General features: G+C 37.8%; 1 protein-coding gene across 1 annotated transcript in view; it reads left to right on the forward strand.

Moving 5' to 3' along the window:
* Window positions 1–14730, forward strand: part of MYOM1 (myomesin 1) — a 141926-nt gene that overhangs the window by 21177 nt on the left and 106019 nt on the right. Inside the window, exons 3-5 of the mRNA XM_082640742.1 lie at window positions 7909–8049; window positions 12304–12532; window positions 13195–13352. Of these exons, the coding sequence (XP_082496868.1) occupies window positions 7909–8049; window positions 12304–12532; window positions 13195–13352 (528 nt within the window). The remainder of the gene's footprint in view (window positions 1–7908; window positions 8050–12303; window positions 12533–13194; window positions 13353–14730) is intronic.

A 14730-nucleotide genomic window follows, 5' to 3' on the forward strand; every position in this document is an offset into this window, starting at 1 on the left:
TTTCTGCATATCTCATATCTCTTTTGTTCATTTGTTTCTCCTTTACTGTCTTGTTTTGTGTTAAATAGATATTTTTAGTGTACCATTTAATTCCTTTCTTTCTTGACTCTATTTTATATTATTTTCTTAAGGGATTGCTTTAGAAATTATAATATACATATTAACTAATCACAGTCTACTTCAGATTTATATTAACTTCGTACCAGTAAAATTTAGAAACTTTGCTCCAATATAGTTCCATTTCCTCCCTTACCCTTTGTACTATTATCATATGCCTTACAACTATATATGTTATAAACCCAACAGAGCAGTGTGATAAGTATTGTTTTATGTATTCTTATGTCTTTCAAAGAATTTAAGAAAATAGAAATATATGTATGCTTATATATTTATCCAGTTATTTACTTCCTGGTGCTCTTTATTTTTTGGTGTGGATTCCAATTACTGTCTGGTGTCATTTCCTTTAAACCTGAGGGATTTGCTTTAGCATTTCTTGTAAGACAGGTCTGCTAGCAATGATTCTCTCGGTCTTTGTCTGGCAATGTCTTTGCTTTCAGTTTTGAGTAATAGTTTTGCTGAATACAGAATTCTTGATTTACTTTTTCCCCTAGCACTTAAATATGTCATACGAATGCCTGTGGGTTGTATCATTTCTGATATGAAGTCAATCATTAATACATTGTTCTCTTGTATGTGATGAATCATTTTACTCTTGGTGCTTTGAAGTTTTCTCTCTGACTTTGGCTTTCAACAGTTTGTCTATATATGATATATCTGCATGTGTATCTCTTTGTGAGTATCATACTTGGGTTTGTTGAGTATCTTGGATCCATAGATTAATATTTTCATCAAGTTTGGGGAATTTTAGTCCATTATTTCTTCAAATATATTTTCCTACCTTTTCTCTCTCTCTCCTCTTTCCAGTACTACCATGACTCATATATTGGTATGTTTGATGTTGTCTAACAGATCTCTGAGGCTTTAAAATTTTTTCTTCATTCTTTTTCTTTTTTTTTTTGATTAGATAATTTCTATCTTCAGAATCACTGATTTTTTTTATTCTTCTATATAAAATCTGTTGAGTCCCTTTAATAAATTTTCCACTTAAGTTATTGTACTTTTAAACTCCAAAATATTCATTTGCTTCTATTTTATAATTCATATCTCTTTGTTGACATTCTCTCTTTTTGGGTCATTATTATAATACTTTCCTTTAATTCTTTAAACATGGTTTCCTTTATTGGCCTTTGAACTTATTTCTTATTACTGCTTTGAAGTCTTTGTTTGCTAAATCCAACATCAGGGTGCTCCTGGAGACAATTTTTATTTACTGATTTTTTTCTGCTGGTGTGTGTCACACTCTCCTATTTCTTGTCATGTTTCATAATTTTTGTTGTAATTGAAAATGGGACATGTTGGGGGCTTCCCTGGTGGCACAGTGGTTAAGAATCTGCCTGCCAACGCAGGGGGCACAGGTTCAATCCCTGGTCCGGGAAGATTCCACATGCCACGGAACAACTAAGCCTGTGTGCCACAACTACTGAGCCTGCACTCTAGAGCCCACAAGCCACAACTACTGAAGCCCACGTGCCTAGAGCCTGGGCTCCACAACAAGAAAAGCCTCCACAATGAGAAGCCCATGTACCACAACGAAGAGTAGCCCCCGCTCGCTGCAACTAGAGAAAACCCACACACAGCAACAAAGACCCAGCACAGCCCAAAAAAAAAAAAAAAAGAAAATGGGACCTGTTAGATAATATACTTTAGTAATTCTGGATTCTGAATTTTCCCCTAAATGAGTTGTTGATCTGTTTTGTTTTTGTTTAATTACTTGCCTAAACACATTTATAGAATCTGTTTACCTAGCACTGTGTTACTGCTGATGTCTCTGTTTAGTTTTCTTTTTAAATTGTCATTCTCATTTTTAAGCCTGAATTCATAAGGATCACCTTGTATTTGCATAGATTAATGGCCAATCAATGAATGGTCAGACACTGTGCTCAAACATCTCAAGACAGTAAAGGTTCCATCTTCTGGCCATAGATCTCTGTGTGTGTTGGGGAGCACATTTGAAATTCAGGTAATTTTAAAGTATGTATGCCCTGGATTTGCTTACCTCTAGACTCTCTTGTCTCTCCTCTGCACATGTACACAGGTTTACAGTTAACTAATGATGTGTGGATAACCTGAGCCCTCTCCAGTTTTTTTTCTATTCAGGCACATGGAGAGCTTATGAAGGCCCCCACGGTGGTCTTTTTTTTTTTCTGGCTGAGTTGGTCTTCGTTGCTGTGCGAAGGCTTTCTCTGGTTGCTGCGAGCGGGGGCTACTCTTTGTTGTGGTGCGTGGGCTTCTCATTGCGGTGGCTTGTCTTTGCTGTGGAGCACGGGCTCTAGGCGTGCGGGCTTCAGTAGTTGTAGCACATGGACTCAGTAGTTGTGGCATGTGGGCTCTAGAGCACAGGCTCAGTAGTTGTGGCACATGGGTTTAGTTGCTCCGCGACATGTGGGATTCCCGGACCAGGGCTTGAACCCATGTCCCCTGCATTGGCAGGTGGATTCTTAACCACTGCACCACCAGGGAAGTCCCCCGTCCCCCCCATGGTGGTCTTATTTTTCAAATCTTCCTGTTAAATTTCAGGCTGATCTGCCAGTCTGCTGCTTGCTCCTGATTGCATCCTGAGATTGATTGAGCTGCTGGTCTTCCCTTGTTTGTTTGCCACTTAGATGGCTCATGTTACAATGTTGCTGGTTGTGGAGGTTTATCATGCTCTGCTCCAAATCAAGTCAACCCCTCTAGCAGTGAACATTATGATTTTCTCAACTTTTCCCACCTTGGTAGAACTACCTTATGGATTGAGCTGGGAGCTGGAGGGTGGAGAAAGACTAAGCAAGAATGTCACACAGACTCCCACTTATTCATACCTGAAGTTCAGTATCTTTTTATGAATAACCACTTGTCAGTGTAGTGTATGCCTTCGGTTGATTTTCAGAGCCCTGAATGGGTTGGTTTTGACAATTGTATCCCGTTTTATCATGGCTTTTTGGGGAGAGAAACTGCTGAACTCACTCCACCATACTAGAAGTCCCACCTCTGCATTGGTCACTTTTGTTAGCTCCTCAGCTGATTCTGATGACAAGTCAGGGTTGAGAATCACTGAGATAGCGTATGATTACAGCAGGATGAATCTTGATTTCACTTCATTCACTAAGTTTATTGAACACTATCAGGCAGTGCACACAGTACTGAGTATACAAAGGTAACTTAGGCCATTCCCCTCCTTGAATAGTCATAGGCTAGGGGAAAGATAGAGAGGGAAACCAATAATACAATATAACCATAGGCATATAAGGATGGGTGTCTACAACCGATCATTTTTTCTGAAACATACTGATAGGTTGTCATACTTTTTTTAGAAAGTAATATAGCCATTAAGTAGATCCATACTTAACATAAGTGTGAATAAAGTTACTCATCCTGGGGAACTAGGACAACATAACTTTAAAGAACTAGCATTTTACTTCATGTAAAGTTTAATGAGTTTTTTTTTTTTTTTTTTTTTTTTGCGGTACGTGGGCCTCTCACTGCTGTGGCCTCTCCCATTGCGGAGCACAGGCTCCGGACGCACAGGCCCAGCAGCCATGGCTCACGGGCCCAGCCGCTCCGCAGCACGTGGGATCCTCCCAGACCGGGGCACGAACCCGTGTCCCCTGCATCGGCAGGCGGACTCTCAACCACTGTGCCACCAGGGAAGCCCTAATGAGTTTTTTAATGCTTTATTTTTAATTGGACTGTGATGTGAATAAATCAATTGATGTGAATAAATTCAGGAATAGCAAATCAACATCAGAGTCATTATGGGCAGTGTGACATGGTGTTGTGGTTTCCAAAGTGGGGAATCCATGAAGGCAAGCCATGGAAGTGTAGGAAGAAATATGAGCACTTATGTATTTTTTAAAAAGTCAAATTTGGCCCATAAAATTTTTCTGTTGATTGAATATTTCATAAAGTGAGAATATTTATACAGCAGTATATGTGTAGAATTTATAAATAAACAGGTATATACAGGTGGCATGCCCCCAATATTTTTGGATCGAGAGGACTCAGTCACAAAGCTAGAGACCACTGCTGTAGTGGAAAGAACACTAACCTAGGTGAATGCTAGTCCTAGTTCACCTACCAACTTGCTGTATGAACCTGGGCAAGTTACAAAGATATTCCAGGTCTTCCACATCTATAAAATGAGTGTGGTATAAATATCCCTGCGATCTCTTCCAGTTCTGTGATTCTGTAATTAGTTTTGTTCTTGCTATTCCTGTTAAGAATAATTATGAAGTTGTAAGAGCAGAAGGTTATGTTGTTTTTGTTGTTGTTGTTCAGTATTTGAACTGGATGGAGGTGCAAGTCTATTTCTGAGTCCCTGGAACATTTCCAGAAAGAGCTTTCTGTACCTGGGCTACATCCCTCCTCTGTGGTGCTGCTGGTCATAGGTGTGATGATGTCATACACACCATGATATTTCTTTAAATTCTGCTAACTTTAGACATATTAAGAGGACATACCACAATTAGTAGCAGAGTACAGGTAGATGTACCTAGACACAGTTACAGACACATGGGTGCACCCATGCACACGCAAATCAATCCTTACCTATAGCTTAGTTTCCCTGCCTTCATAAATTGAAGTTCAGAAAGATTCAAGACATAAAGAACATTAAATTTAGGGTTTTTTAAAATTTTTTAATTTATTTTTGGGTGCGTTGGGTCTTCGTTGCCACACGTGGGCTTTCTCTAGTTGCTGTGAGTGGGGGCTACTCTTCGTTGCAATGCACGGGCTTCTCAATGCGGTGGCTTCTCTTGTTGCGGTGCCACCGAGTGCATGGGCTTCAGCGGTTGCAGCACGTGGGCTCAATAGTTGTGGCGCGCTGTCTCTAGAGCACAGGCTCAGTAGTTGTGGCGCACGGGTTTAGTTGCTCTGCGGCATGTGGGATCTTCCTGGACCAGGGCTTGAGCCCGTGTCCCCTGCATTGACAGGAGGATTCTTAACCATTCTTAACCACTGCGCCACCACGGAAGTCCCGTTAAATATAGTTTTAATAGTTAAAAGACCCACATTGATCCATACATATCAAGTTAAGTGTCTACTCAGAAACTGACTTATAAGACAGAGTATTATTTTCAAAATTTAGATACAACTAAAAGCCCAAGAGGTTAGCAAGCCCTTATTTAGCTCTTTGATGTAACTTCAAAGAAATTTAAATTTTACATATTCTATTGAACTCCTCTAAAAACATTATTTGACTTTAAAATTCAATACAGTAAGATGTTAGACTTCAGTGTTCCTGGGTCATAACAAAATAGCCATGGCTTTCCTTCAAATAATTAGTTACACTGATTATTGCATAGTCAGTTCCTTAAAACTTTGTTTCTCTGGTTTAGTTTTGTTTGTTAACTTCGATAAATGACTTAGCATTACCAACTAGTCTGTTGGCACAGTATTTTAACATCTAATCCTTCACACACTCTTTTTTTGTTAGGATTCAAAAGCTTGAAGAAACTTTAGAGAGCATAACAAGTGTTTGATATTTTCTAAATACTTTGGATTTTCTAAATAATACTATAAAATATATGATTTTCTAAATAATACTATATAATATATAAAATCATAATGCTTTTTTTGAAGCCTTTTGTTCCAAATGAAATATTATGTGAAACTGATGATAGTACCATGAATCTTTACCATAAAGTTTAACTATTAAAAATCATCTGCTGTGATTTACTTGTGAGAATGGAATAATCACATTCTGGCACATTCTTTGTAATAAGTGAATCATTTTAAAGGTTTATCTTAAAGGGAAAATGACAGAAAAAAAGGAACGACAGTACAAGAAAAAGAATGACAAATCACAGCTGTTTTGATATAAATAAACATTGAAAATATGAGTTCATGAGAATGACTGCAGATAGTAGAATGAAAGTAAAAAGTAAAAAGAGCAAAAACAGAAAAACAGGAGAAAAATTAGAAAATGCAAATGTTCTATAAATAGAAAAAAATGAAACAGACTCCATAATTAATTTTATTTTGTATAGTAATGGAATTAAAGGAGTGAAGGAAAATACCACTGTAAACTTAGACCTGTATTAGCACAGCCTGTACTTTGTAACCTGCTAGGGGTATAGAATGCAGTCATTTTGCTGCTGCCTGGAACAGCCAGCCAGGAACAAATTTCACTAAGCCTTCCAATTGGTAACCAATCCACAAGTTTGAATTCAAGGTTCTAACCTTTGGCGTTAATGCTGATCATAGAATAAGAGCTAGATATTCACCCTGGGGGAGGGGGTAGTTAGTGGGAGAGGAAAAGTTTTGCCATTTCTGTGCTACAACTCCACTCCAGGAATTAAAGGGAGTAGCCCACCCTATACTCTCAGGCTACCTTTGCACCCCCTGTACTTCCTAGAAGCCCTGCAGGTCTGTGTTACTTGCTTAGCAGGGGATAGGATTATTTGCATTATTATGTATCCATTTTGTACTTTGTATATGTACTGTCTTCCTTTGATTTAGGTAATCTCTTTGCTTTTGCTAATGCTTTTTAAAGACTGGGAAACGATCAAGGTTTGGACACTTTGGAAGGTTTTGCTGTTTTAACTGGGCAGCTGGCTTTTTCCATGCCACACCACTCACATGCTTCACTTTCTCTTCAAATTTTCTCTACACCAGGGACCTTTTTAACATTAACTTTTAATTTTAGAATCAGTTCAAGTCTGTAGAAAAATTACAAGGATAGTACAGAGAGTTCCTGTACGGCTTCCTATTGTGACTATCTTTCATTACAATGTAGACGAGAGGCTTTTAGCCTGAGCCCATGGATTGTTAAGAGAGTCCATGAACTTCTGAAATTTATGCCAAATTCTATACATTTGAAAGAAAATGCACTTCATTTAATTCAAGAACTATATAGATTAAGGTTGTCCTTTTAATTTCATCAATTCTTTTCTCTAGATGCAATCTCTGCTGTCACGTTTTCCACTCTGCTAACACATTTTTTGGTTTATTAGAACAATAACTACCTCCAAGTGTACACTCGCACCAGTGTGCATGGGTGGGTGGATTTTTGTGTACAACAGCACTAGCAAAGTGTACTTTATCAAACCTGTAATTTTCCGAGTCACTCGACGCTGTGTGTTCACAGAAAGTATATTAACTCTATTGTTTGATGAACCCAGTGTCCTTTCAGATGGAGTCTGTCTACACTACATAAAGGCCTCAGGTTGAACCTAGAGGCCCTGCATCAGAATTGCCTGGGCTCCCAATACAGAAAATCTGCTTTTGTATTAATCCCCTGAAAGCATTTGGATACACAATGTATCCAAACCATTTATGTAGGCCACCTAAATTTCCAACATTAACTTAACAGCAAAGGGTATTTGGAACTATTACCAAAGCACTGCCACTTTCCCTCGAAATTTTAAGGGGGAAAAAGCCATGAAATTTGACATAAATACACTACCGTGTGTAAAATAGATAGCTAGTGGGAACCTGCTGTATAGCACAGGGAGCTCAGCTCGGTGCTCTGTGATGGCCTACTTGGGTGGGATGGTGGGATGGCAGGGGGAGGTCCAAGAGGGAGGGGATGTGTGTATGCATATGGCTGATTCACTTCACTGTGCGGCAGAAACTAACACAACATTGTAAAGCAGTTATACTACAATTTTTAAAAATTGCTATAGACCTATTTTTCTCTTGTGTCTAGATAGAGTGCATTATGTGAGGTCATTCTCACGCTAGCTCTAAAGATAAAAGATGATTATAACATTAGCCGTCTAGGATTCTGTAAAACGTCCCCAAACTTAAAACTTCCTTTTATAAGCATTTTTTAAAATTATAGACTAACATTAGGGTGTTTTTTTTCAGACTTACAGATTCCAGTCTGACATTAGAAGATTATTCATCCAAGTTGAGCCCCCAAACAAAGAGAGCCAGGAAAAACCTTCTCTCTGGAGAGAAGAAAGAAAATCTGCCAAGTGACTACATGGTGCCCATTTTCTCAGGACGGTATGTACGGATTTTCTCCCTGGATCTGATTATTAGAAAGTGGAGAGTAAATGTTGTCAGGTAGTAATAATAATAGCAGCTGTCATTTATTGAGCACTTACTATGTACTGGTTGAGAAAGGTCTGTGGAACCTCAGAACCATGCACGGAGGGAGATGTGTTCATTGTAAAAATGTTTGCCATCACATAGGATGGCTATATGACAAAAGAGGATGATCAGCAACTTAGTTCTAATTATGTAACTAGTTGAAATTAGAAGACAAGTATTGGATGCTAGTGTTTGGACACTATATATAGTCACTATGTTTAGAGTAGAAAGAAAGGTTAGAACTATAAAATACTGGGTGAACTAAAAGAAAAAAATCAGATGATATGTTTAGGTAGATTGGTTGCCAGTGTGGTTTTAATTATTATTCATTATGAAGAAAAAAATGTCTTAGATAACGTAGACTAAGTAAAAGAATTGCACCATAACTTGAATGCCTGGCTTATGTTTGTTAAATGTAAAATAGATTACTATTTATTTTGAGGTAAAGTTCAAACAAAATAATCACTAAATCACCAGTCTGTGTAATGCCAAATTTCTGTTTATAGTATAAACATTTTTTGAATGATAATATATACAAAGGAATCTTGAAAGGAGACTTGTTCAAGACACCAACTTAAAGTTTAACAGGAACTTTCTGAGTCTTCCCTGTTTATTTTCCTTTGAATGGAGAATTATTCACAGAGCTAAGATGGTTCAGAATGAGGTCGTCTTCTCTGGGCAAGTGCTCTCAGGAAAATCACTAGGCAATAATGCCGGTGTAATTTTGGGTGACCTACTTCTGTTTCCCTCCATTTTTTCTTTCCACTGCTTTCTGACGGTTCCTTTCTGAATTGTTTCGGAGGCTAATGCCATAATTGCTCTGAACCTACTTAGGAAGGTAAGGGGGTAAACAATATTCTATTTTTAGCTTTTCATTTTATATCTTTGACTTTTTTTTTTTTTTTGCGGTACACGGGCCTCTCACTGTTGTGGCCTCTCCCGTTGCGGAGCACAGGCTCCGGACGCGCAGGCTCAGCGGCCATGGCTCACGGGCCCAGCTGCTCTGCAGCATGTGGGATCTTCCTGGCCTGGGGCACGAACCGCGTCCCCTGCATCGGCAGGCAGACTCTCAACCACTGCGCCACCAGGGAAGCCCTCTTTGACTTTTTTTTATATCTGATTTTTTAAAGTGAACTTTCCAGACAAACATACTTATATTAACTATGCTTGCCCAGAATCAACCTCTTCATAGTTGGTTTAATGACACTCATATTCCTTTTAGGAGATGGCTAGTTTAGAGAAGTGAAATATTTTATTTTCTGTTTTTTTCCCACTCTGTTTTTTAAAATATCATTTAAAAATCATGTCAGCTTAGCATTAACCTACATGGCATGCCTCTCCACCTGTGTGGGCACAAAGTGAAGCTGCTCACTCACCATCTTCTCCCTACCTTTTCCCCACCAAACCATTTTGTCCCCTCCAGGTGAGTCTCAAGAAATGATAATTTAGGGCTTCCCTAGTGGTGCAGTGGTTGAGAATCTGCCTGCCAATGCAGGGGACATGAGTTTGATCCCTGGTCCAGGAAGATCCCATGTGCTGCAGAGCAACTAAGCCCGTGTGCCACAAGTACTGACCCTGTGCTCTAGAGCCCCCTAAGGCACAACTACTGAGCCCGTGAGCTGCAACTACTGAAGCCTGCATGCCTAGAGCCTGTGCTCTGCAACAAGAGAAGCTACCACAGTAAGAAGCCCATGCACCACAACAAAGAGTAGCCCCCACTCACGGCAACTAGAGAAAGCCCGCGCACAGCAACAAAGACCCAACACAGCCAAAAATAAATAAATAAAATAAATATAAAAAAATAAATGATAATTTACAAAATAAACTGTGATAAAAGAAAATGTGAATAAAAATTTTATCTTCTAGGTTTTATTTCCAGCTCGCCTTCATTTTTTATGTGGAGTCATCTCCTATATTCTGTTACTATGAAAATAACACTGCATAATGGTATTGACAGTATTAACAATCTAAAAGGATGGGAACATAATGAACATTTGCTGAGTACCTATTGTTTGCTGGGAATCACTCTAGGTGCATTATATAAACTATCTTGCTAAGTCCTCCATCCAGCCCTGGAGAGGTATTAATATGTCAATTTTTGGACAAGGAAATCTAAGCTCAGTGACTTGCTGAAAGTCACATGGCTGGTAGTGGATGAGCTGAGAGTCCCCCTAGGATTGGCAAATGCAATCGTAGTATATTTCTGGAGAATACGGTTTCTTCTGGATGGCACTTGAAAATTCCACTTCTTATAGTCTGATAAGTAGAACTAACTTTATGTTAGCAACAGGTTTTAAATCGAAATCATCAGATATAAAGTATTGGAAAGGTTTTAAATTATTTTAAATTTGCAGTAGTGTGTTTTTGATGTTAGCATCATATTCTTGCTCTTGTACCCAAATTATAGCAGGGTTACCACTGACATGCACTTATATTTACTTAAAGGCAAATGTGCCTGCTGTCCTGGGTCAAAAATATATTTTTAAGTGTACTTGAGTTTTCCTGTGAAATAATTACAGTTTTTTTCCCCAAGATTTACCTTATTTGCAAATGGAAAAGGCAGGGAAACCATGACTCCATTCTGCCCTCTAGAGCTATGTTAGCACATCCACTGTTAAAGGGCATGTGAATTTCACTTAGAGTTGTCTCAACTTGGGGCCGGACTAGCATTGAATATAATCCATTACTATACATATTGAATCATATTACAAACCTCATTTCAAATCTCTATATTGTATATTAGCCTCTATAGAGAATTCCAAGTAGATTCTCATGACGTTTGTTTTGTATTCACTTATTAATTCATTCACTTCCTATCTCATTCAAAAAGAAAAGTTAGAGGTAATTATGTCAGGACACTAAGCTAAAAATGTTCCATCTTCCTTTTTCTCCCCCTAAATTATAGCAGATAACTTCCTTGGTAGAGACTACTTATTAATATTTGGAGAGATAGAGAGAAGGGAAAAGAAATTAAAATTCACTAAGTTGAGTAAAACGCAAGGTGGACTAATTTGTCTACCAGATGTTTTAGTAATATTCCATGAGAAATTCCAAACTTGTGCAAATGTTGCGTCCTACTCGTCAGCAAACTATATAGATTCAGGTGCCAGGGACTTGTAAACACAATGGCAGTGTTTGCTTGAAGTTTGAAGTAATTTTTCTTATAAGAAAAACAAATGTACAATTCTGCCTTTAGAGGTCTCAGGAGACTCAATTTCAAGAAAATCTTCAATATAATCAACATACTCCTCACTGAAACATGTAATAGGATTGACAGCAAAGGTATTGAAGGAGTTTTAAAATAATCCAAATATTTTAAACAACATTACTAAATCACAGCACAAATTCTATCATAAACTACTATATTAGGCAGAGCACTTTGGGGTGTAACCACTCACTTGCCATCATCATCATCAATTATGAGTAAAAACAAGTCACTTTTGTCAGCATCAACACTTCAACCGTGAGTTTGATCATTTCTTTACAACAGGGCTGTGTGTAAGCACAAAGTAAGGCTGTCATATTAAATATGTATATACACACACACAACCTTTATTATCATGGAAAGGAAACCCACTAGGCTTAAGGATCTCACGTAAAGTTACAACTTATCTCTGTGTGCAGCACCTCTGGGCAATGCATTACATCATCTGAGTTACAGAATCCAGATCAAGCACATAGTCGAAAATCAGAATCACAGCCACACAACTCTCTGTCATTTTACAATATCGTCTTTTCTGGAAGGAAGTCGTAACTTAATCTTTTTTATAGACTCAATCGTATTTAAACACACTAAGGAAACCAAAGAAATGACGTTGGGCAAGTTATCTAACTTCTCTGTGTCTTGTTGCCGTATATCTAAAGTAGAGAGGGTACAGTCTACTTCAAAGGGTTGTTGTGGGGAAAAATGAGACAATGTATGTAAAAAGCACTTGTCAAGGCACCACAGCCGGAATAGGTAGTATTATTGTTGTTATCATTGTTGGTTAAGGTGAAGATCACTGCCATATGTGAAGAGTTAGCTCCTATTTACCAGGTCTTTCTATGTCAGGTTTTCTTTGGGCACAGTGTACAGCATCTGAGGTCGGGCACTTTGAACTTGGTAAAATTGGGCTATCTCATCACTGCCATCCACAATACCCATATTTCGCTGTTATTATATTTTAGCCAAGTGCATGTCAGTGGAATTACAGACACAGAAGAAGAAAGAATTAAAGAAGCTGCTGCTTACATAGCCGAGAGGAATCTCCTTGCTAGAGAGGAAGGAGTCACAGCAGCCAAGCAGTCCACAGTATCCAAACAGTCCACGTCCGTGCTTCACCAGGAGGAAGGTTTTGAGAAGTCAAGGAAAGTTGCAATTCGAGAAAAGGCAGAACACCTGTCACTGAAAAAAACGGTAAAAAAAAAAAGACAATTTAATATAACTTACAAATGTAGAAATGCTACCACTATATATAAAGTAGATAACTAGTAAGGACCTACTGTATAGCACGGGGAACTCTGCTCAATACTCTGTAATGGCCTATATGGAAATAGAATCTAAAAAAGAGTGGATATATGTATATGTATAACTGATTCACTTTGCTGCACAGCAGAAACTAACACAACATTGTAAATCAACTATACTCCAAAAAATATTAATTTTAAAAAGTAGAAATGCATGTAACATTGTGTATATGTGTGTTAATATAGATTAATTAGCTTCAAATGAAGAAATATGTGGTCTTGCAGAGAAACAAAAGAAGGAAAAAGACATCAAAATGTATAGGTCAAAGAAAGACACACTTAATATTTAAATTCTGTGAAATTTTAGGTTCTATAGAAATTAAAGTTCTTGAAGAACCTTAAGAAATCCACCTTAGAGAAGTAAAATATGTTGCTCAGGCTTACAATGTTAAAAATTAAGTGATGTGTCTGTTTTCAAAAGGGGTGAGGGGAATTCGTTTGAAATGAATGCAAAAGTAAGGCTCCAAATGAAAAAAATGATCATTTTTATTTCTACATTACATTTTTGTAGCACGTTCCTTTGATTTCATAATATGTTGATTTTTTTTTCAGTTAGAAGAAACCGAGGCATATCATAAAAAGTTGAATGAAGATAGTCTTCTCCATGCTCCTGAATTTGTCATTAAACCTCGTTCCCACACTGTTTGGGAGAAAGAAAATGTAAAATTACACTGCTCTGTAGCCGGCTGGCCAGAACCTCGTCTCACATGGTATGCTATCGTTATGAAAATTTCTCATAGAATTGATTACTCAAAGTTAATTTTACCTCTTGTGAAAACATGTGGCATTGTGAATATGCAAGGGCCAGTGAAAGCATCTACAAATTTGAATAGATTTTTTAAATAGTGAAGAAAGAATACATGTATGGAAGGAAAGAAGAGTCTTGCATCCATTACGATTTATTATGATACTTTATAATCATATTGTACAAATGGGTCTTTATCTTATATAAAGTGTTAAAATTTAGTCAGCATATTTATTTGGTATCATTTTGTGATGAGAAGCAATACTGCCTTTTTAAAAGTAATTAAGATCCAGAGGGCTCCATCTCTACTCCTCACATGAGCTGAGGTCTTAATGTGTTTTCTAAAGCCAAACAAAAGAGGGGATGGTATGGGAGCTGTTACGACTATGGGGCCTGAAGAAATTTTTGCTCCGTAACGAATAAGCTCCCCTTTTTTCCATCCATTATATATCCTATTGCAATTGTCAATGACTTTGTGATCCCTAAACTCAGAACTCTCCCATCATACGGCATGAATGTCTGCCACAGAGAGCAGAAGTCTGAAGAGGATTGTGAGCCAGTTTTAAAAGGCGTTTTCCAGTCTTCTTCTCCGACGGGTATTTTGCATGCAGCTCTCTTATCCTTGGGAGTGGCGGTAAATATGCCCTATGTCACAGTAGAAACACTTCACAGAATAGCACTGTCACCCAAAGAGCGCCTGTCTCTTCCTCTCTTTTCTGTTATTTCTAATGTTCTTTGGACACCTGGCTAGCGTAATGAAGGTGGCTGACAAGATAAACTGCTAGCTAAGGTTATTCTTATGGAGCAGGTGGTGAGTTGTGTTTTTTTAAAACTCACCTGTGATATCCATCTGCCTGTGGTAATATTGGATTTGCTTACAGTTTTTCTTGTATGTAAACTCTTTCCAGGGTTCTTGAGTTTGAAAACCAAAGAATAAAACCAAAGCCAGCTCTATATTACCAAGGCAAATAATTTATAGTAAACAAAGATGAGAAATGTAGGAACATATTTAGATGAAAATGAAGTTTAAAAAATCAATTTCCAAGCTTTAAAAGTATAAGAGTATACTGTAGTAAGTTAGGAATCAATCCATCTTTGCCCCACCTTTCTCTCTACCTATAGAGTTGCACAAATTGGCCTATCAAAGGGACATTTCCTCTTAAAAAACTGATTATTTCCCGCCTCAGAAAAAATCCAAACTTTCCTGTAGAAATACATAAAGAATAACAATTTTTTAGCTCCAAGAAATATTACTTGAGATTCACTTTGTTATAAAGCAGAAACTAGCACACCATTGTACAGCAATTATACTCCAGTAAAGATCTTTAAAAAAAAAAAAAGAA

The sequence above is a fragment of the Mesoplodon mirus genome (assembly GCF_964341445.2).
Source record: "Mesoplodon mirus genome assembly, chromosome: 13".
In the NCBI taxonomy this organism is placed as follows: domain Eukaryota; kingdom Metazoa; phylum Chordata; class Mammalia; order Artiodactyla; family Ziphiidae; genus Mesoplodon; species Mesoplodon mirus.